A 24262-nucleotide genomic window follows, 5' to 3' on the forward strand; every position below is an offset into this window, starting at 1 on the left:
AAGGTGTTATAATTGATAAAATCGGCCAAAATTCTGGATTTTAGCAGGAAAATACAGTAAGATCTCGCTCCCGAAATTTCGGAAAAAATGTCGGGGACGATGGCGCTCGTAGTGCACACGGTCCTCGCAACTTTTTTCCAAATTTTCAGGGATGAAAGATATTGTGATTTTATTGCGGAATCCAAAGTTACAGCCGATTTGGAGATGTTTTGATTAGTGAAATTATCAGTCAAAGGTTGAATCAAGAGGGTTTCAAAAATTAGGGTTTTGACACTTAACCACTTAATTTTCAAAATCAAAGCACAAATATGAATTGATAATTTGTAATAGAAGGGCAGATCTGAAACAAGCATCAACAATTAAACATTTCACAAGTTTAATTAATTAAAAAGAAAATTTAGGGTTTTTATGCAATTAACCTCTAAAATTTTGCAAAAGATCAAACATGGAAATGTAATCAAGGAATCCAATTTTCAGATCTAACTATGAATAATCAGAAAGGATGTTCACGTCGGGTTCACCAAAATGTAAAGCGGAAAATCGCGATCGAACCCTAGTTGCTCTCCCCTCTTCCAACTCCGAGGAGAGAGAAGGGAGATCACTAGGGTTGATGGTTTTCACTTAAGGGAGAGACTTTACATTCAAAAGAGGGGTTGAAACCCACAAGATCCAATCCCACACAATGCAAGATTGGATGCTAAATGAGTTTCAAGGGTTAAGACAGCAAGGCTACCCTCTTTTGTAAAGAATGTTGATAGAAGAATTAAGCTAAGAATGCATAGAAAGTGAGAAAGATTCGCTTATAAACTGAGATAGGGATATAGGATGAAGCTGCGGACCTGGAATTAGCTGTAAAATGTCGATACGGCGCTGTCCTGCAAATTTGAGCAAAAGTTGACGGGACGATGGCGCCCGGCGTGCACACGGTCCTCCGAAAAATCCGCGAAACGAAGGGGGATCTGTTCGTCTCTGCACAAGGATTCTAGATCTTCAATTTCAGCCGCGTACCTGCAACCTACACACAGAAAAGCGAAGACGATTGGGGGGTTAGGGATTAGGGGTTTGCCTTTAGGTCAAACCCCGGTTTTGGAATTAACCAAGAAATGAGAAATTGCTGTAAATGTAAATGTATGTAATGTAAAACAAGTACTAATACCTTGTTGTAAGGATGTTTGTATCCTTATGTGCGAAGGTATAGACGTTGATGTTTGTTGTATGTTGTATGTAGCATGTAGTAAGTGATCTCCTCTTCAATGGTTGAATCCTTGTCTTGAATGCAACACTTAGCCTTGAATGGAGACTTGGAATGAATGCTTGAATGCTTGAATGCTTGAGTATAGTTTCCACGCTTGTACACATATGTCCTCCTTCTATTTCCTCTACCCCAAATGGGAGAGAAAAATGGAGTTTATATACTTGTCATTTAGGGCTGATAGACTGATTTTCCCGACCTTAGGCCGACCAGGAAAGATAATTTTCCAATTTGCAAACATAAAGACCCGAAGTCCAAAAGAGACCAGGCCCAAAAGAGGACCCAGGGACCAGGGCGCTGGGCGCCATGGTCCTGGGGGACCAGGGCGCTGGGCGCCATGGTCCTGGGGGACCAGGGCGCTGGGCGCTCTGGTCCCACCTCCCGGGACAGCAGGGTGCAAAGGAGGTTCAGGCCAGAGTGCAAGAAAATGCAGTTTTTGGTGTCGTGAGCAAGTTTCGGGGTCTCCATTCAGGTTTAGTGTTGCGTCGCCATCGTGAAGACCCAAATGCAGTCGAAATTGCAAGTGTCGCAATTTTAGGACGCTACAGCATTGAAGTTAAATATAGTCATCTCCATGGATCCTCTACATGTACTAAAAATAATGGTATTCCTGTTAGAATCAGGGATCACTGAGAGGGGGGGCTGAATCAATGATCTGTCGGAAATCAAATTCACAACCTTATTCTCTATCCACCGGTTAGCAATATATAACAGTAAAGAACATAAGCAAGCAATAGATAAACCACAGATCCACAACACCGGAATTTTTATGTGGAAACCCGGAAAGGGAAAAACCACGGTGGGGCTGGAACCCACAATATTCATATACAATGGCCATGAGTACATAAATATTACATAGATGGGGAATGCACATGCATTCAGGCTCACTGCCTAGAGCTCACTGCTCAATGACAATGACCCGGAAGCCTACAACATTCAGGGAAGTCTCACTAACTTACAATTTAATTACAATGAGGAAAAACAGTTAAAGAACTCTGAAATAGCATCTAACAATGCAAGAATGAGTTCCGGTTAAGCACAAGATCTCTGACTGTACTCGCTCTGCAATATGCTCTGTTTCTGTCTCAGTCAGCTACCGGATCACCTAGGAATCAAATGCGCACCTGAAACTGCGCTCAATCGCACCAAAACGGATCTCCAAAACAGTAGTACACCGAAAACCAATCACCAATTCAATCTTATATATCCGGTCATATCAAAAATAATCTCCTCCAAGTCGGCTATCAAAAATGTAACGTGTAGCTTCAAGTCGGCTTCAATCTCTAACAAGACATAGCACCGGAACAAAGCAGTTTTCCAGCATGCTTCACCAACGTCGGCCTCATCATTTTCACCTCAAACTTAGTCACCGCAATCATCGGAAATCTTACCGGACCAAAACTGCACTAGAATAATCCTGATTTTCCGGTTAACTGGCTACCGGTTAACTCCTACTTCCGGATAAGAGGAATCACGACCACCGGATCGAATCTCCAAGAAGAGTTGCCATCAATGACAACCCTCAATCATGAATCAAGCATTGGAAATCACCAGATGAGTGTCAACTGCCAACAGTTCCCTCCTTAGCCTCTATTTGCAATCTTTGGGTGATTATGATTTACAATTTAAATGTTTATATCTTGTGATGATTATCAAATCTTTGCTTGTGTTAACATCTATAATATGTTTTACAAAGTTTCAAGGATGTCAAGATGGGTTTCAAGGATGAGGGGACCATGGCCCAAATTTGAGGAGAGTGGAGAGGGGGGGGGGGGATTAGTGCAAATATGATATGGTACTTGAAAAATTAGTTATAAGAAAATGTATAAAAAATAGCAATTGAAACTATAAACTAATATATACAATGCATTGAAAATGTTGAATATCATTATATTATATATTCAAATTTTCAATATGATGATTGCAAAAATATTTGGCCAATGCTTCAATGGTCTAATCTAAGACTCTAATTATAATTGCAAAAGGTCACGAAAAACTCCTCATCGTTGGAATTTTTGGATTATCTTGCTCAATCTTCTCCAAACAAAACCAACCAGCCCTATTTGTGTTGCATCATTATTAGTCTATGATGGCTCCTCTAGCTCTACATGTCTCTCACTTCTAGACTCTTCATGTCCATAGGCATGTTATGGTAAATTAGAAGCAAAGAATTATGTACAGACACAAGCTTATATACCCTTCTTGAGGTAGGCCTATTCCTCTTATAAGAATGGATGAAGTTTTATGTAAACTAGTTCCTCTCAATACCAAGAAACCTAGGAAACAAGAACAAAAGAAAAATAGCTAGTGTGATTGTCAATGAAAGGAGCACATGCATAGTTCACCATACTAATGGGTTCTCCTATGCCATAGTCTCCTATCTACCTTTGCCTCTTTTGGATATCTCCTAAGTGTGGCAAATTTGGTCCACACATGACGAATGGTGTTGGCATCCTCAACATTATACATCTTTTGAATTTCCTTCATGAAGCTTGCCTTCATCTCCAAATCTATCACAAGAGAAACTATGCAATCCTTTGCATGTACCACTTTGGGTTTATTGCATAGGCAACTATGTCCAAGGAACTATTGAGCTTCTCCCACATCCACTAAATGATAGGTAATTTAAGTAATAAAATGCAAGGTCAAATCTTTCACTTCTACAAAGGCATTCATTTGACCAAGCATGTTGTCAATGCACACATGCACCTCTCCAAGTTTTGGGGCATTCAAGTCCCTATATTTGATCATTGTAAAATCAAGATATATGATGGAGACAACGTATTTAGCATCAACCAAAAAATTTCATCACCTCCTTCATTCTCTTCCCCTACTCTAACTTAGAATCATGCCACCAATTTCATTACTAAGTCATGACCATTAGCTTCAAGCGCTCTTACAACTTATGCATCCTCTCCAAGAGTCTCTACTAGTTTGAGAAATTTCTACTTGGAGAAAGTCTACGATAGCGAAAACTAGAGATAGGATAGAGAAGAAAGTATGAGACATATCTAATCATTGTGAAAACTAGAGATATGATGGAGAATGTATTTAGAAACAATGCAAAAATTGTCACCCTTCACGGCCTCCTTCACCCTCTTCCCGTACTCTATCTTGGAATCATGCCACCAATTCCATTCCTTTGTCAAGATCATTAGTTACGATGGCTCCTACAACTCAAGCATACTCTCTAAGAGGATGAAGCATGAGACATAACTTGTCTACATTGGTTTGAGAAATTACTCCTTGGAGGAGGTCTAGAATAGTGTATGTGATGTGTGGTGATCATACATAAACATTTGTATATCTCTTGCATCAACAACTACCTATTTGATCCATTTTAATCCCATGTCCTTGAGGACATTATTCATGGCATGCACACAAGGAGTCATTATGTACACTACCTCAACCAAATTCCCTACTGCTCTACACACATAGGCCACATTTGTTATGACATTCACCACATTCTCATGGCTAACCTTCTCAACAACATTTCTGAGGATGTGAAATTGATGTTTTGCATCCGTACACTACCATGAACAATAAACAACCCTAAGGAAGCATGGGTCATCCATACAAATCACCATAATATTGATGAGTGGACAACACCTGATGTCTATCCACCCATCCATGACAACATTGACTCCATTGGGGACCCACATAGCCTTCATTTTCCCTATAGGAATGTTAATCTTGGAATAGTTCTTATCCAAGACTATGGTCCTCAATTTTGTCTCCCCCCACGGCACATATGAAGACATTGCTCTTACAATCTTAGCCACAAGCTCCATATAATAAAGAGACCGAGTAAAATGGAATGGAATGCCATTGGCAAAGAAGAATTTGCAAATGGCATCATCTACCTCATCTTTTATTGGAACGTTGAGCAGCTCTACCATGAGCTTGGAAGAACTCGTCACCCTAAGTTTCCCAATTATAACAGCCCCAAAATTTGTTTATTTTGTTTCGCAATAGAAAATGATAGCATAAACTTATATTTATGAGAACATACTTTCCTTATTAAACTAATAGAAAAATCAGCATACATTCATCTGCTGTTGCAACTGAACATGATAGGAATTCAAAGCCATATAACAATGCACTATATAGACAATGTTTTACAAACAACCATAATGAGAAATATCATAAAATTAGAGATAGAAATGAATGTTACAGGTCTGAAATATCAAATACCACAAGCTACAGGTCTGTTGTTCACAACTTGCTGGATAAGCCATGGCTGAATTCAGAGATCACTACTTGTTGCTCATATGAAACCCAAACCACTGTAGAAAAATTCATCCATTGTTGTAGCTGGCTTCATTCAACACCACTTGAACTCCTAAGAGATGAAGTAACACTCACCAAAGCAATCCAAACAACAAAACTCAGATTTTTTAGTGCTTGTTCTAACTGTACAGCACCTTCAAAACCCATTCAAACCCCTTGCGATCACAAAAATCACATCAGAAAACCCTTCCAATAAAATAATAACGGCAAAAACCCTATGTTTGAAAACTCCAATCTAATAGCCTAGCAAAGGCAGAACTAACCCAGGTTTATAAGCTTGTTCCAGCTCCTTTTTTAAAGTCAAAAATATGGTTCAATAGGGCATTGCTTAAAAGCCTCAGTTGCATGGCCAACATAGAGAATACCTGAACACCTCCAAAAGACCGCAAAATCTCTGCCAAAAACACCAAAAAGAAAACCCACAAACTTGCAATCAAAATACCTTGAATATTTTCATTCTTTTTGAAACCCAGATCTACAACTATGAAAGCAAATGTGTCCTAAGGTAGAAACACAGCCAAACCAGTTAAAGAGGATCTTTCACCACTGAAACTAGTGCTTTGACAAGGGTTTTTGTCCTCAATCAACTTCAAAAAAACTTCTCTGTTCACTCCAGCAGCATTCTGTTATGTGTACAAATTTTGAATGAGAGAAATGACTCAAAACTCGAATGTATAGATTTTGGAGTGAAATAGGTTCTTTAAAATTCAATATTTTATTTTCCCTCTAAAAACCCTTCAATCTGTTTTAAAAACTTAAGTCCCCACCAAATCACCTAGGTGTCCAACTATGGAACAAAAAGTACATTTTTAATATTTAAACACCAAAGTGAATAATAAAGCATCACCTTATTACTTTAGTGCAAATATTTAAATACTATCAATCAACTTACAAAAACTCGCCAAGACACTAGAAACAGAAAAGCAACCACACCAGAACACTACTGATGCAGAAAAATGATGACTCATGCCAAAACAAGTGTTGACTGTAAATAGCAATGTTCTCCAAAAGCCCAAGAAAAAAACGCAGAAAAACCCAAAAAGATCGATGCTAGATGAGCACTTACTATAAGTAGCAATGTTCTCTGAGAACTAAGAACAAACCCAAAGAAACCCAAAACATTGGTGCCAAAATGAGCACTCACTATAAATAGCGATGTTTTCTAAGGACTAAGGAGAACAAACCTAGAACATTGGTGCCAAAACAAGAACTTACTATAAATAGCAATGTTCTCCAAAGACTAAGTACAAGCCTAGAAAAACCCAAAATGTTGGTGTCAAAACAAGCACTTACTATAAATAGCAACATTCTCCAAGGACTAAGGAGAACAAATCTAGAAAAACCCAGAATGCTACAAAGAGCATTGTCACCAATTAGAGTACCAACAGAACTCTTAAGTTCCAAACTATAACTAGATACCAAGAAAACCCTAAATTGAGCTCTTCAAGAGTGCTAGAACTCTCCCATCTCACTAGGAAACCTTTTGGAAAAACCTGAAAACTCACCAATGCTCACAGAACAGTATAGCGTAAAAATGGGGACATTACATTCCTTTTAGGATCTACTACACTAGATAGGTAAAGAGGAACTTGTGTCACTACCCATGCGTATTAGGAAGTGCCATTTCGAATAGGAGGTGATACTTGTTGTGTCCATCCCCACCACCAACCGAGTTTTGTATCTCTCCCCATTGTCTCAGTGACAATTGTTTACATGTTTCAACACCCTTGATAGGGATGGGAGAAAATCCACATTAACTCTAGCAATGCTACCGTAGAACTCTAAGCTACAAAAATGGCATTTCCATAGCCATATCCCCACTCAATTAGTACAGTTGTTCATTGGCAACTTGGTAGGAAATTGTTTTAAAGGGTCCTTTACCAAAAGTACCCTTCGTAAATATTTCCAACACTTTCACTCTAATTTTGAATTCTAGGGTTAGGGTTTTGAGCCTCATGGTCACTCATGTTATCAAAACTCACAATGACACTGCAAGAAATTAAATTAATTGTTTAACTTCACTACCTAAACTTAGTGGTAAATAAAAAGGCTCAAGAAACAAGAATTCTACTTTTGATTTTTAATTCAAGTCACACAAAACATAGGCAAAGGATACATAAACATTGGCATCCTTGTTCCTTAACTTTCATCAAACAAGGATTTCACTTTTGTTTTTCTTACTTCAAATCGCATGAAACATAGAAGCAAATGATACACAAAAGATGAAATCCAAATCTAATTATTAATTAGAAATTTTGATATTTAAAAGAGAAATTAAAAAACCAAACATTAGATACTAATAGTTCAATGCTTAGAATTTAAACTTTAAAGTTTAAAAAATTAAAATTAGGAATTCTTTTTTGTTTTATTTTTGTTTTCTTACTTCAAATCACCCAATGCACGCAAGTAGAAGATACACAAAAAATAAATGAAAATCAGCTATTCATTATGCAATTTTGCAGATAAACATTTAAAAATAAATAAAGTTAAAATCTGAAATACTATATAGTTCAAAGAACGTTTAACTAGTTCTAAAACAACTATTTTAATACCCTAAATATAAAAACAGCAGTTAAACAACCCTAAACTAAACATGCAATAGCTTAATTATTTTCTAAACCCTACAAATAATTTGCAGAGACGATTCTAAGAATATATTGAATATTTAAATAGAAACCGAAAAAATAACATAGGACTTAACAATGAGAATGCAAAAACCAAATATGAATTTGTGAAGACTTGACCTTAAAGGCTTGATGAAGACAATTCAAGTCTTCCTCTTCCTCTCGCTCTTGCTCAATGCAATGATAAAGTGTTGATGGTGATTTCATTGAGAGTGGGCATGTATATTTACAGTTTTATTTTACAGTTTGGGTGTAGGTGCATTAACACGTTAGGGTTAGGGTTAGTGAATTAGACATTTTTTATGTTTTTTGAATTGACTTTTAAGTTGATCAGGTTGTGGGGGCTTCCGTCCCCGAGACAATCAAAAGACTTCTGAAGTCCTTTGGCTGCATTGGGGAAACCAGGGTGTCCCCTAGAATTCCCCAACAAGGGGGAACATCCCAAAGACATCTCCTACTTTTGCAGGGCGTCATGGAAATGTCCCCACCCTATTGGTGGCACTAGGGAGGCAGCAGCAAGAGCTTTTCCCTCCGTTTCATCCCTATGGCATTTTGAGTGTGTGCCTATGGAACATTACATCTATTTCACCACTTTAAAATATTATTTTTTGAACTTTCAAGCATTTAGTATTTTGCATTCTCAAAAGGTGCATATCCATCATATAATTATTTTTTCTAAATTTAAAGTTTTTTGTATGAATATCTTTTATCTTTGCCCTCTCCAAGTACCCATCTCCAACTTTCTTGAAAAGGGCATACTTGGATGCATCCCTATCTCCCATACCAAGAGCAGTCTCCTAGTAACTATGAAGAAAGCCTATTGGGATTGTTGTTCTAAACAACTTTCCATATCAGGACATCCAATAACTATTGACATTCCTGACAGTTGTGAAAGAATCATGGACTTTTCCTTTCCTAAGAGGTTATAAAATAAAGGACTAACATAACAATAACAATCAATTAAATTTAATAAACAAAAGAAACAAAAAATTCTAGGTTATACACGCCTCAGAGCTTGTCCTTGTGAGATATCTCAGAAATTGGAATAAAAACCCAAACTTGAATAGTTAAATTTTAAACTAAAATATGGTGCTTATTGTGATGACATGGTCAAATAAAATAAAGAACTTACCAATTTAAGTGGTGGGGTGGATTTTGGAATGGCAAGTGTCAACTCTTCATCCCAAACTGGATTGAGATTTTTCCTGACTACTCTTGTCTTAACCATCTGAAACGAGATTAATGTAGTTTGAGTTAGAGCAATTTCTTGGATAACTTTTGCTTCTCAAAATACAAGCTAACACATCAAAATTCCAAAAGACACTCAAATAATTGTCATTAAGTAACAAAGGAAGGGGGCAGTAATATAAGTGTATTCTTTTACTGACATGCTAAAGTACGGTTTGAAGTATCATGCAAATCAATAAATGCAATCATAAAGTGACAAGCTCCCAACAACTAATCTCCAAAATCTGAGCACACAAATTGTTGGAGGAAAAACTTTAATGTTACCGGTTAACGACTTTTGTTTACAATATAAAAGAGCATTTCTAAATGATCCACAAAAACCATGAATCATTTTTGGGTAAATAATACTACATTTGATCTTCCAACTTCTGCCTTAATAACAGTTCTCTCAACCTACGGGATAATGTTGTTTCCGGTTTCTATCCTGTGAAATATGCTTTTTGTGTTAAACTGGACCAAAAAACAGATGGAGGTGAATGGAATTTCCAGGCAAATTTCGACATAATACAAACCTACTTGATATGTCTTCAAAACCAAAAGATATTATCTACACATGATAATGCATTTCCCCCATGCATTAAAGAGGTAGTGGATGAGAAAATCTACCAGTTTACTGAATTAAAGAAAAATAACACCTTTCTAAATCTAAGGAGTTTTATTCCTAAAGTATACAACCAACAATCTTCAATGTCAAATGTCACCCTTATTTTCAAAAGTGACAGAAGCCATGGGGACTTCCTATGGTTCTGAGAAGTATTGTTCAAGTCACTGTGTCTTTTGAAATGTTGGTTTTCTTGTTTGAAGGAAGATCCCTGAGCTTTCTAGTGTCCTACATGAGGGGGATAATTTGGCTCCCTTTGGTTCTTCTTCATCCTACCAAGAGGAAATTATATGAGACAAGTCGAAGAATATGGATGAAATTCAGAAGATGACTGTCAGAGGAAAGCAACAGCAATCAATTCATCGACATCTGCAAGGAAATTGTTCAAAAGCAGCCAGAGGTATCCATGCATGCAAATTACAGAAGGAGAAGCTGAATGACAATATATTAGACCATCCATACAAAGCTTTAACATGCATACTTTTGGTCCCTCCACACTCAATCAAAACTCTTGTCTGAGTGAACAAAGAAGAAATGGGAACCCCAAAGGCAAATTACAAAATTGAGATCTCCATCAGAATTTATTCAACAATGACCTTTGCAAATGAGAATGATCAAGATGAAATCTTTTATGGAAGACAACAATCATTAGAAATGCAGACCTTTTCATGAGATAATACCTTCCCAAAAGAAGTGATTCTTTATGGGGGAGGATAGGTATGAGCAAATCTTCTATAGTATCTTGTTGGACTCAAAAATCCTCTTTTCTTAGGGTCCGTCTTAACACCTTTAAATGACATTAGATGTTCAGAGTATTCTACTTCTTCCACCCTAACAACACATTTGGATTGTTTTCCGCAGATTTTATTGTCTTCCAATTCATTAAAAATAGGACAATGAAACTTGTCTTTATGAGTGATCTTGTTTAGATTCTGGTAATGTGAGCACATTCTCCATTGATCATAATTTTTGTCAAGCATGAGCATAGGGGATAAATAAGAACTTTTATTGGGATGAACAATGCTTTTTGATATTAATTTAATGTCATGATTATGGTCTCCAATTAGAGGTGCAAATTTGGATTCTTGAAATACTTGTTGATGGTGTTGAAAAAACACTTTAATTTTTGGTTGATCTTGAGTGATCATATCTTGTCCTGTTATTAAAAGTAATTGTGCCCCTATATTGCTAGAACCTTTCTTGATTAATTTCTCCATCCTATGGGAACTAATGATTTGACTCGGTGGTGATGTTATTCCCATGTATCCTCAAAGCCATGGGTAAGTCTTGAAAATTGAAAGATATTGTTCCTAATTGTTTAAGCCATTGCACACCCAAAACTACATACACTCTCCTAATAGGGATAGCGAGCATTTTTGCATCTAGTTGATAATTTCTCATTGAGAGTTGTATATGATGTCATGTACCACCACAAGGTAGTTGTTTCCCATCAGCTATCATGACTTGAAAAACAAAGACTAGATACAAAAAAAATTGGGCTCATTTGCTAATAACCTTCTATCAATAAATTTATGTTGTACTGCCAGTACCATATAACACTTTCACATTTTTCTTTTTTATATTGCTGATTACTTTGTGTGCTTGTGGTGCATTTGTTCCATTCAATGCATATAGGGAGATAGTAGTGCGTTCTTTTTCCTTAGAAATCTCATTCTTAAGTTTTATATTTGGTTTTTTTTGCAGGTACCTCTCCCTCTTCTTCAACCTCATTCTTTTTCTCATTGCTAGAACACTTATGACTCCTTGACCATTTTCTATCACAATTCAAACATAGGCCTTTTCTCTTTTCTCTATCTCTTGTTGAGGAGAGCGATTACTAATTTCTCTTAGGTCAAAGAATTTCTCCATGATTTTGCTAGTAGGATTAGTCGCATTTTTGTCAATTACTCTCATGGTTTCACCTTTGGAGGTGTTTTGTTTCTAAATATATAATGCTTGTTGCATAGCTTTCCTAATTGTACAAGGTTCCAACAAATGAACATCATGTTGAATTTGGTCCTTAGGTCCATTGTTGTATAATTGTAGCCTCTGGTAAGGTGCCACCTTGGGAGTTCAAAGTGTCAATCTCAAATGCTCAACATTATATTCAGTTGTAGTTCTTAATTGTTTTAAATTTGTTAGTTGGGTAAAATAGCTTCCAATGTATGGTTGCTCAAAGAACATTGCTAATACTTTACTAAATTCTTGCCAATTGAACATTTGTCCTTGTATGTCAGTCATCTTCCATTGGTACCATTGGTAGGGTCCTAATTTGAATTATAGTAAGGCTATGTAAACCATGACATTATTTGGTATGTTGTGAAGTTTAAATTGTTGTTCTATGAGGCTTATCAATGAAATTACATTTCTACCATCAAATTTATGAATGTTTATTCTTGGTGAGTATAATTGTTTATTGAACACACCCAGATGCTAAGAGGAATGGGGGGAGTGGGGGGGAAGAGGGGGAAAGGGTGGGGTGAATCAGCATACACAAAAATTCATTCATTCATTGATCCTTAAGACATTGAATCTAGATTTACAGGAGTAAAGAATAGAACAAAGCATGCACCACACAAAGAAACCAGAATTTTTACATGGAAAACCCAATGAGGAAACCACCACAGTGAGGATCATCTCACAATATATATATAAACAATTGTTACAATATTTGTTATAGGCACACTGCCAAGGAGACTCACTACCACCTATACTTGCAGGCTAAGGCGTGCTGCCCTAAGGCAAGATACAAGGACTTGTGGACTAAAGATCACTTCTTCAGAGAAAGATACAATAACATAACTGTCACAACTTTACAATGAACAATACTGGTTGAACTGTTGTAGAAGAAGCATCTCAAATGCTGGTATTGCAGTCCTCTTTGAAGCTCAAATCTGATTCTATCGGACTGACTCTACACACTTCATAAACTTCTCTTCAAAGCAAATCCTTGCACCATATAATCACTAATCTCATAGTCACACAATTTGCAAATGATTTGTTCCTTATATATACCCTTTGCTACATCCAAAAACTTTATTAGGTCAGCTAGATAGGACCCAATAAGAAAATCGTGTGAAAAGGCATAGGTCAACCCCAAAACACAATATAACTTCACCAAAATAGGTTGCAGATCAACCTAGCACATGTCGGCCTCAACAACATAATAACGCATCATCAAAACATGTTCCAACTCAAACGGTATAGGTCCAGACCAACCATAATCACAAGAACATATCGGGTCAGCCACATATATCATAATTACATCTTAAAGACAGATCTCTGGCACAACTATCCTTCAAAACATAATGTGGACCACCAAATACGACATGTAGCCCAGCAAAAAACATCCTCCATTCATCTCCTAGGGTAACTAACCACTGGAAGTCAATATACAAGTAGTAGATCACTAAACTATGAAGCACTATGTAATCCCTATAGACTATGAAACAACAGTAAGTAATAAATCTTTCACCAATTCACCAAAGGATCTGAAAACCCTATCATAGGTCCAAGACACTATCCATATCATATTCTCAAATCGGCACTATCACAACTGTCCGTGTGGGAGAATACGAAGCATTCTTCCATATGACCTAAAATTGTACTTTTGACAAACAGAGACCGAAGGATCAAATATTCATAATGTATTTTGTAGGTGATCTAATCAGCTGAAAACTTGATATCATGCACAAAACCCATCACCAAAACAAATTCCAAATCTGCACAACAAATTGATGCAATGCCAAATGAAACTGAACACTTAGACAAATTTCCTTCATTTGTCGAATATAAACTAAACCAACATAATCACAAAGTCTTCTCCAAAGCAAGTAAACTCAACACAAGTTCCTTCAACATGAACATATGATAAACCATAAGAATCTACAACATCACATACCATTGACTCTGAATAGATATGCAATCAGTTCTGTTAAGCCTCCAGAAGTGACTACTACACCAAAGAACAACATGTCACCATATCTCCAACATACTGCCATCTAAAATACGGTCATCTGAAAGACCGCCTTCAATCATCTCATATACACATCATGTTGTCATTTGATATATCGGAAATCATAGCACATCCATTTCTATCCAAACTAAGTGGCAATACATAATGCCAGACGTCAATGTTGACATCAATGACAACATACATTGCCAACATCTATCACTCAAATCATAAAGTCTCCAAAAATCTCCCCCTTTGTCATTGATGGCAACACTATGTACATATCTGCAAAAATTTGTTCATTCTCTCACTCAAATCAGTCTCCAACAATCTCCCCCTTTGTCATTGATGGCAACACTATGTACATATCTGCAAAAATCTATATATACTCCCCCTTTGACATCAAGGACAAAGGGCAACTTATTTACATTGGTCAAAACGGAACTATATATTATCCCCCTAAGTATGTGCACATATTTCAAAATTCTCCCCCTTGAATGGAGAGTCCTCAAAACTGATACAAACAACTTCATCAAAAATGTAACCAAAAATCTACTATACCTTCACAGCACCTTTGAAAGGTAGGATACCTTTATATTATACCTTCAGAATAGCATGAGTAGTTTCCCAAGTAGCTAAGGCTGAAGAAAGAATTATGTTCTGACACTCGAATTGTAAAAATAGATCTCTTGCTACCCCAATATCATCTAACTCCATCTTTTGTTCTACTTGCACTACATCACTTAAAATTGCAGATAATGCTGCCGACCTCAAATCAACAATCTCTCTCAATAAACCAAATTATTTCTTTATCTAATTCCTTTGTTCTTGAAACAAATCCAACTACACATGTAATTGACCAATCTATAACAAGAGGGAGCCATCCACATCTTTCTCTAGGTCATATGCACCATTCATCTGAAAAACCTGCAACTCAATTGAGTCCATTTGTTCTTTTATGTTCTTTGTGGAATCCAACCATTTTAAACAGTATTTATATAGGTCTGCAACTTCATCAACACTGGTTTTAAACTTCTTTAGATTATCTTGTAGCAAGGTGAGTATGGGTACACCTATCAAAAACCTTTGCCTTCCTTTGTCATTCAATCTCCTTAATGCCTCTTATTCTACCTTTTTCTTCATATTGGCTGAATGATCTTTAAAAGAATCCATTAATAACTTCAATTTTTGCTCTAGATCCAAAGATATGTCAATGTCTACCTCCGGTAATCCATCATGGATTAACTTTACTGCATCTTCAATAAGACTAGATTTCTTCACATGAACTTGCATGTACTCTTTTCTAGCCGATGAGCTCAATAAATCACTTAGCTGAAATTTTTGAAAAGGAGAAATCGTAGACAGATCAATCTATCGCTCTTGTGTAGGAACCTTCAACAGTTGCAGAGTCACAACTAGCTCAAACTGCACTTGTGGACTTAATAGGTCTTTGAAAGAATCCATAGCATCAACACTTTGATCACTAGATGAAGCCTCTTGCTTCTTGTTTGACTCTGCGATAGCATCTTGGGCTTTCTCAACAAGTGTATCTTCTCTTCTTCACCAACCCCTGTTGTATTCTTCTTTTTTTCTCCTCCGGCATTCTTTTCCTTTTCTACTTATTTTCTTTATCTTAAATATTTCCTTTTTCTCTGGCACCAACATTTTCTTCCTTTTTCTTTACTTCAACATTCTCTATTCCAATGTTCTCCTCAGCATCAAACACATCTACAATCTTTGTGTCCTCCGAAATATTCTTCAACTTGTCTTGTATTCTCTAAAATGGGAACATTCCTCTCATTTCCTTTCTCTATCTCCTCTACATCAAGATCCTTAAGTGCAATATCATCTAAACCAGTATCCTTTTTTGTCATTGCACCTCCTTCCTTCAATTCCCTTAGAATTTTGGTAGTGAGTTCCTCAATCTCTCTTAGCACCTCATCTTTAGCATCTCTAGTCATGCTCATAAGAGTATTAACCCTCTATTTCATTCTTAGTTTGTGTGCCTTTCTTCGAGTTAATAGAGCAATATCTTCCTTAAACAAAGTATCACCGTATTGTTTGATGGCTTGTCTTTTCATCTTTGATTAAGCTCCACTACATCACTCTTTTTATTAGAACATCCACAAGGCACTTTGGAAGTTGATCTTTGACATTGCTCAAAGTATAATTATGCTTCATCATGTACATAATAATGGCTTTTCGATAACAACCTAATTGTACATAGGTATATCCGAATACGGTTCAGCAATTCTTTGCAATGCACCATGACACTCTATAGCATTAAATATAGTGTTTAGATCATAAAAATCATCCTCATCTAACTCTGAGGTAGCCTTCCTTGACTTCTTAGTTTCTCTTTTTCCTTTGTCTATCTTATTAGAACTTGCTCTATAGTTCTCTTTTCTCTTCTTCTTAGCTCAAAATCCTTCATCTACTCTTCCTCATTTTCATCACTATCATCCTCAATATTCACAATTTTTGTCTTCTCTTTTTGCCTTCTGTTTGCTTCTTCCTTACTGTGGAAGTCTTTGATTACTTTGAAATGTTAGTGCTTGTTCTTTTTCCGCTCTGAGTAGTTGCTATGAGAGATGTAGGCAATGTTGCAGAGGCAGCAACAACAGCATCTCTGCTAAATCTTTTCCATCCTGATTGTGATAGTGTAGCAGCAGGCACACCAAGTCTCTCCTTCAAATCATCTTTCATCTACTTTCTTCTTTTCAAGTTTCTCATCCACCCTTTTTCTAATCAATTTGTTTGTAATCTCATCATAAGTATCGAATCTTTCTTCATCTGGATCAACTGGCTTCTAAAGTAACAAATCAGCATAGGCGACCCATTCAAGTCCGGACAACTCATATGGCAATTTAGGGACCTAACCTATACTCGGCTCAACAACCTCTATGTAGCAATTATCCTTGTCTACCATAAAAGTAATCACTTCTTTATATGCTTCAACTACATCTCTCAGTATCTAATATCTTTGCTCATTTCATCTTGAAAATTCATGATAAAGCCCCAATGTGCAGTATTGCTTTCTTTCATATTAGGATAGTTGAGCATATGTCTCCTAATTTGAGATGCAACAAAAACATCTCTTTCCCAAACAACATTTTGTCTATTAGGCAGCTCTCTCAAGAAATAAAACATTAAAGATATGATAAGTGAACCATATTGAAAAAGGATATTTTGATTATTTTGTCTTCCTCAAGTTCTCCAAAAATTGGAGTTTCAATAACTCACACAAATCAAAGTCCTTTCTCTCTTTCACCATCTGGCAAGCAATGTGAATAGCAGTGGTAGATGGAGTACCCTCTTTGTTAGTGAAATAAATTCTGTAAGCAATCCCCATTGCTGCATACCTTACTCCAAGGTCTCTGATGTCATCAATTGTACGAGCCCAATTGTTAAACTGCACACTGGTAAGCCTAATGACTTCATCATTCTTCACAGTCTTTAGGGTTGGAACATCTCTAGTATCGCACAAACATGTAACATCTCTAATTGCCTTTTTCGTGATCATATAGGTTTTATCAAGCCACATAAATTCTGCTCAAAACAATCCATACCATCTCCTCTCCGAACCAAGGAAAATTGCTCCATACATACAATTTCTTCTCTTGCAAGACGACATATTTAGGTTTCAACATGAACCGACTAATCTAAGAAACGATAGCTAAGGTATGCACAAGATCACATTGCAATTTCTTCTTCACTCCTGAGCTCTTCAAACACTTGTATGCATGGAATGAGGTCAAGAAATGACCAAGTATGCCTTATATGCCATTTTCACCTACCCTCAAATGTTACATCCCCCTTGCGCCCTAAATATTTTGATGATGTTTATACACTGATACTTGTTGCTTAATATTGTTGAATGGTGATTCGCAATACACATGTTAATGATTGGTTCTAATCATTATAGCATATGAGTTAATTTATTATCAATGTATGCAAATGTAAATGTTATGCTAAGATTTTGGACTAAATACATGATTTTGACCTAGTGGATGCAGCAAAGTCGTCATCCTCCAAGAAGGGAGGGAAAGTATCATCAAGAATGGGAGGTAATAGAAGAAAGATCTAATGCCATCTGGAAACCTTAATCCGTAAGTGTCAGAAAGCATTTAAACTCCTTAAAAAAAGGTTAACCATGACACCAATATTAAAAGTGTCAGATCCTGATGGACATTTTATGGTGGTAATTGATGCATCAAAGAAAGCGGAGTCCTAATGCAAAATGGGCAGGTTATAGCCTATGAATCCCAAAAACTCAAAAATTATGAACGGAACTATGGACCACATGATTTGGAGCTCGCTGCAATAGTGCATGCCTTAAAAATGTGACGTCATTATTTATCAGGTAAACTTGTTGAGCTCTGATCTGATCACCAGGGGCTGAAATACATTTTCACCCAGCCCAATCTAAATGCACGACAAAGACGATGGTTGGAATTAATCTTCAACTATGACTTTGAGATTAGCTAGATCAAAGGGAAGAAAACTCAGGTGGCAAATGCCTTGAGCCGTCGACGTCACATAAATGTCGTAACTACAGTATATATAGATTTCAAGAACTGCGTGCTTCAAAAATTAGAGGGTGATAGATATTACCAGTAGGTAAAACAACCCCTCCAACTTAATCCTCCAGATCCAAGATATGAGGATTTCCAAATTGAAACTGATGGGATGTTGAGGTATCAAGGTAAAATGTATGTGCTTGATCCCCCCAAATTAAGAAACTTAGTGTGGAAAGAGGTGCACTCAACACCATACTCCGGACATCCAGGAATTACTAAACTCCTAGCTGATATTAAACCCTTGTACTTCTGGAAAGGAATGAAAAAAGATGCTGCAAGGTTTGTGGCTAGTTGTTTAGAATGCCAAAGGGTTAAAGCAGAGCATCAACACCCCGTAGGTTTGTTGCAGCCCAATGCAGTTCTCGATTGGAAATGGTAGATAATCAGTATGAACTTCGTCCAAGGATTGCCTATGTCTAGGAATAAGCATAATGCCATTTTGGTGGTGGTTGATAGACTTACCAAGGTAGCCCACTTCATACTACGAAACCTAATAAATTGGGTGCCCACTATTGCCTACAAGTTTGTACAGGAAATATTTAGATTGCATGGAGTACCTGAAAAGATTATATCAGATAGGGATGCCAAAATGACATCCACGTTCTGGCAAACCTTGTTTGCAGCCCTAAGTACTCAATTAAACATTAGCTCCACTTATCATCTAGAGACAGATGGCCAAACAGAAAGGCTCAATCAAGTGCTAGAGGATCTTCTAAGAATGTATTGCATGGACCAGCAATGCAAGTTGGAAGATTATCTTCCCTTAGTCAAGTTTGCTTATAACAACTCCTATCACTCATCTATAAAGATGGAACCATTTGAGGCACTATATGGAAGGAGTTGTAGAACTCCTATTAGCTGGGATAAGCTGGAAGATAGGATAACCTTCGGTCCAAAAATGCTCTCAGAAATGGAAGAGCAAGTAAAGCTGATCTAGAAAAAGGTTAGCAGAAGCTAACAATCGGTAGAAAAGCTATGCAAATGCAAAGCAAACTCCCAGACAATTTGAAGTGGGAGAGAAAGTACTTCTACGGGTCAAACCCCACAAAAGTGCCATTAAATTTGGAAAATCATCCACACTTGCACCTTGATATGTAGGACCATTTGAGGTCCTGGAAATCATCAACCCAATCATTTATAGAATTTGTTTACCACCAACTCTCACCCGGTTGCGTTGCATGATGTGTTTCATGTTTCTTATATTAAAAAGTACATATCTAATTTTGCACATATAATCGATTGGAACTCCTTGCGGGTACAAGACACAAGGGTGGTGATGATCGAGCCAGTCAAGGTGCTCGAGGTACATAAACGTCGCTTACGTAACAGAGAAGTCACTCAGTGCCAATGGGACCAGTACTCTGATGATAGTGCCACCTGGGAGGACTACAATGAAATCCACCAAAGATTCCCATATTTGTTTAATATTTATAACAAATGAACTTATTTTATTATGGTTGGATAAACAATGTTGAACTTCATGTTTTCTTTTATGATACTTAAAATCATCGAGGACGATCATTCGCAAGGGGAAGGATATGTTACATCTCACTTGTGCCCTAAATATTTTGATGATGTTTATACACTGATACTCGTTGCTTAATATTGTTGGATGGCGATTCGCACTACACATGTTAATGATTTGGTTCTAATCCTTATGACATATGAGTTAATTTTTATCAATGTATGCAAATGTTAATGTTATGCTAAGATTTCAAACTAACTACATGATTTTGACCTAGTGGATGCAGGAAAGTCGTCATCCTCTGAGAAGGGAGGGAAAGTACCATCAAGAACGGGAGGTAACAGAAGAAGGATCTAATACCATCTAGAAACCCTAATCTGTAAGTTAAGACGTTTGAGATGAGTAGTGTTTGGTAGCTTTAGCTCAGTGCCCATCCAGGTAAACCCTATTAGTCAGTCTAAGTGGATAGGATTGTTTTATCCTCGTCATAGGTTACGTTTTTTCCTTTTAAGTAAACTATTTATTTAAAACAATCAAACAAATAATTAAGACCTTTTTATTTTATCTCTATATGTTTCTTACGACAAAAGGAATAGCTTCATGAACACGTGTAAATATTATTAAAATATTATTTCACACACACACATGTGTGTGTGTATTCCTATTGTATGCGTACCTATATATAGATATACATATATATACTTATATATGTAAGTAAAGGCTTTTAATCTTTTCACATATAAACAATAGGTGTGGCCTTATAGACCTTGTTCCACGTTAAGTTCAAATAATATCAAGGCTTACCACTTTGGAATAAGTTTATAAGAGCAAAATAATGTAGCCATCGGCTCATAGCTCATGAAGATGATTTTAGTTGCACACTTGAAATTTTATTGAGCTTATGGTCACCGCCTTCACACAATGAAGGAACGGGAATATAGCAGCATGGTTAGAATTCAATGAAATGAAACCTAAATTACCTTGAAACGTTTTGGAAATGCATATAACTATTTTCATTTAATCATTAAGAAAGAAGTTTGGAATCCGTAAGTTATATGTGGAGAAGAGAATTATTTTAAAGACTACAGGTTTTCTTTTTAAAGAACTTTCAATAAGAATATCAATTTTCACAGTAACTTGGAGCTTATGCTTCAATGGTAATCATACTAAGCGAGCTTTGCCATAGCCGTAGTCAGCTGAGAAAGAAGTTGGACATAGCTCACCATACTGGAAAGAAGAACTCTTGCATTCCACTCAGCCAACGTCATCTCTAGGTCATGTTACCTGGTTTTTGAGCTATGTGAAAGGAATTCTTTTTTTTGTTAAGCATTACAATACAAAAAGAGATGTTTCCTTCCTCTTATTTGAAATGCATTTTACTTTGCTTTTACAAAAGTTCAATGAAGTGGACAGTAATAAAGAAACGATATATGAATTTAGAACATTATGACATAGCCAGCAAGTCACTGTCTACCTAATGAAACGTATATATATATATATATATATATATATATATGGAACTAATAAGAGTTTAAGAGTATGAATTGTCACCCTAGCTAAATAGGAATAATACTGTGGTGAAAAATGATGAGAACCTTGATCATCCAAGGCTGAAAGAACATTACGGCTTTTAGAGAAAACCATTAACATAGACAAATATACCACTGTAAAATGAAAAACTCAGAAAACCGAAATACTACTGTTGAATGCTTAGGCTCATGGTAGAAAATTGAATAGTAATGAAGGTTAAATCGGCATGAAACTCAACTGCAAATATCAGTTAATAGAGGCCAATTAACTGAGACTGCTGCAGAGTTATTAAAACCTAACTATTGTGATTAAAGATTGTTTAAATCTGATAAGGAATATGTGGCATATGGTATCAAATAATACAACATTACCATTAACCGAAGGGTATCATACCTGTGAGCTTGAGCGAGCAAGATACTAGCTCATGAGTACAGGCATGAATCCTGCATAAAAATAATCTTAGTAATTTGTCAAATGGAAGGATAAATCATAAGGGTGAATCTCACCACAAGTTTGTTTGATCAGCATGTTTAACCTGAGTCCATACATGTAAGTAAGCCCATTAAGCCTCCAAAGAGTTAGTATGCAGTTATCCTAAGAAGACAAACATGATGGCTTGGAAACCTTCATAGGTTTAATTCTAGCGGAATAGGGTGATGAAGAATGACTGCATGCATTGACATGTTGCAAACTCATAAATCCTTTGGCCAAGGTGATGCTACAAACTGTAAGCGTCAGTCAGTTCTTTTGATCCAAATATAGAACCTAGTCAGAGGTTATACTAGTTAGGAGTAGCCTATGGTGTGTGATCGACTAGGGATTGTGTAGGGTCAAGCACCAGTCTCCGATGGCATTAGAACCAACTTCTTTTACTTGCCTGCAACGGGACGGGCCTTTCCAATTGGAAGTGGCACGAGGGACTAGTAAGTTTGTGGTTGGGCGGAAAAGCACCCAGATGATACTTTCCCTCTTCCAACATTGTAAAGATCATCTAAAGTTTGGGATGAATTCCAATAAGCTATAAACACTAAACCTCTCTTAAATATTTGCTTATGTTGTACTATGTTATGTTTATGCAATTGATCTTATGCAAATGTTTTATATCTTTTCTAGTTTAATTTCCTTCTTTCTATTTAAAAAAAAACAGGGTTATGGTCAGTAGTATTTCATTTAAGGACTTGAAGAGCCCTTGAAAGGTTGGATTAAAACTTTTGATCCACCCACCTCAACTGAAGCAATCAAGAAATCAAGGAGTATGGAGTTGGCTGCTCCTAAAACTAAATTTCAGTCCAAGCCTTTTCCTTTCCAAAAGGATAAAAAGAAGTTTTCAAATCAGACCAAGAAATTTCCCTCTCGGATGGAAGATGAGCTACGCCAAGAGCTCCAAAGGAAAAATTTGTGCTTTTCTTGCAGTGAACCTTGGGCCCCGGAACATAAGTGTCATGGGAAAGGCAATTTACATCAAATGGAGTCCTATTCAGCTGATGGATCAGATTCAGAAATCTCCGAACAGCAAACTGAAATTGAGGACAGCGAGTATGAAGAGGCTCCTAAAGAGCCTGAAAGTGAACAAGATGATAGAGGTAAGGTTGCTCAACTCTCGAGCCTTCACAAGAATGAGTCCTTTAGAGTTAGGGGAGTGTTGGGAGAGCACCGTGTCATAGCTCTTATTGATACGGGAGCAACTCGTAACTTCATTGATGAAAGAATTGTTGCTAAGAGAGGGCTAGTGACCGAAGAAGTTGAAGGATTCAAAGTCATGGTAGCTGATGGCTCCACCATATCATGCAATCGAATGATTTCCAACATGTCTTTGAAGTTGGGAAATCATGAGATTCGAGATGACTTCTTTGTGGTGCGCATAGGAGGGACTGATGATGCAGTCCTTGGCATTCAGTGGCTAAGATCTCTTGGTGAGATCACTCTAAATGTGCAAACCATGGAATTGAAATTCATGTCCGATGGGAAGAGGGTAGTGTTGCGAGGAATGTCTAATGGTGGTCTCAGAATTGTATCACTGGAGAGGATGGAGCGGCACTGAAGAGGATGGAGCGGCTGATCCACCATGATCAAGTGGAATGGGCAGCAGAGTGTTTGATAATGCCATCAAGTCCACTTGAAGACAAGGGAAGCTACTCTGCAGACATTCAAGCATTAATCACAAAAAAGAGTAAGGTTTTTGGGAATCTACCTCTTGGTAGACCTCCAAAGTGCATGATTATGCTATCTAATTCACTTGAAGAGAAAAGAAGTTATCCCGATGACATTCAAGCTTTGATTACAAAAAGGAGTAAGGTGTTTGAAAATCCACCTCCTGGTAGACCTCCCGAGCGAGGTACTGAACACATCATTGAGTTAGAAGAAGGAACTAAGCCTTTTATAACTACTCCTTCTCGGTACCCAAAGAAGCAGAAGGATGAGATTGAGAAGCTATTAAGGAGCTTCTTGACATGGGATACATTAGGCCAAGCAAGAGCCCTTTTGCTTCGGTTGTAGTTTTGGTTAAGAAGAAGGATGGGACCATGCGCATGTGCGTGGATTACCGAGCACTCAATCAGAAAACCATCAAAAATTGGTACCCTATTTCGAGGATAGATGAGCTCATTGATGAGCTACATGGTGTTGTGTTCTTCTCAAAGATTGACCTCAGATTAGGCTACCATCAAATCAGAATGAGGGCATCAGATGTTGAGAAGACTGCTTTTCGATGCCACTTTGGG

General features: G+C 37.0%; 1 protein-coding gene across 2 annotated transcripts in view; it reads right to left on the reverse strand.

Annotated features, from left to right (window-relative positions):
* LOC131049830 (protein C2-DOMAIN ABA-RELATED 3) overlaps window positions 1–24262 on the reverse strand; it is a 95514-nt gene that overhangs the window by 31365 nt on the left and 39887 nt on the right. The window contains exon 3 of one of the 2 annotated variants that reach the window (XM_057983916.1): window positions 9299–9394. The exons of the other annotated variant lie outside the window; for it this stretch is intronic. Within the exon in view, the coding sequence (XP_057839899.1) occupies window positions 9299–9394 (96 nt within the window). The remainder of the gene's footprint in view (window positions 1–9298; window positions 9395–24262) is intronic. 2 annotated transcript variants of the gene reach the window in all.

This window comes from Cryptomeria japonica, chromosome 5 (assembly GCF_030272615.1).
Source record: "Cryptomeria japonica chromosome 5, Sugi_1.0, whole genome shotgun sequence".
Taxonomy (NCBI): Eukaryota; Viridiplantae; Streptophyta; class Pinopsida; order Cupressales; family Cupressaceae; genus Cryptomeria; species Cryptomeria japonica.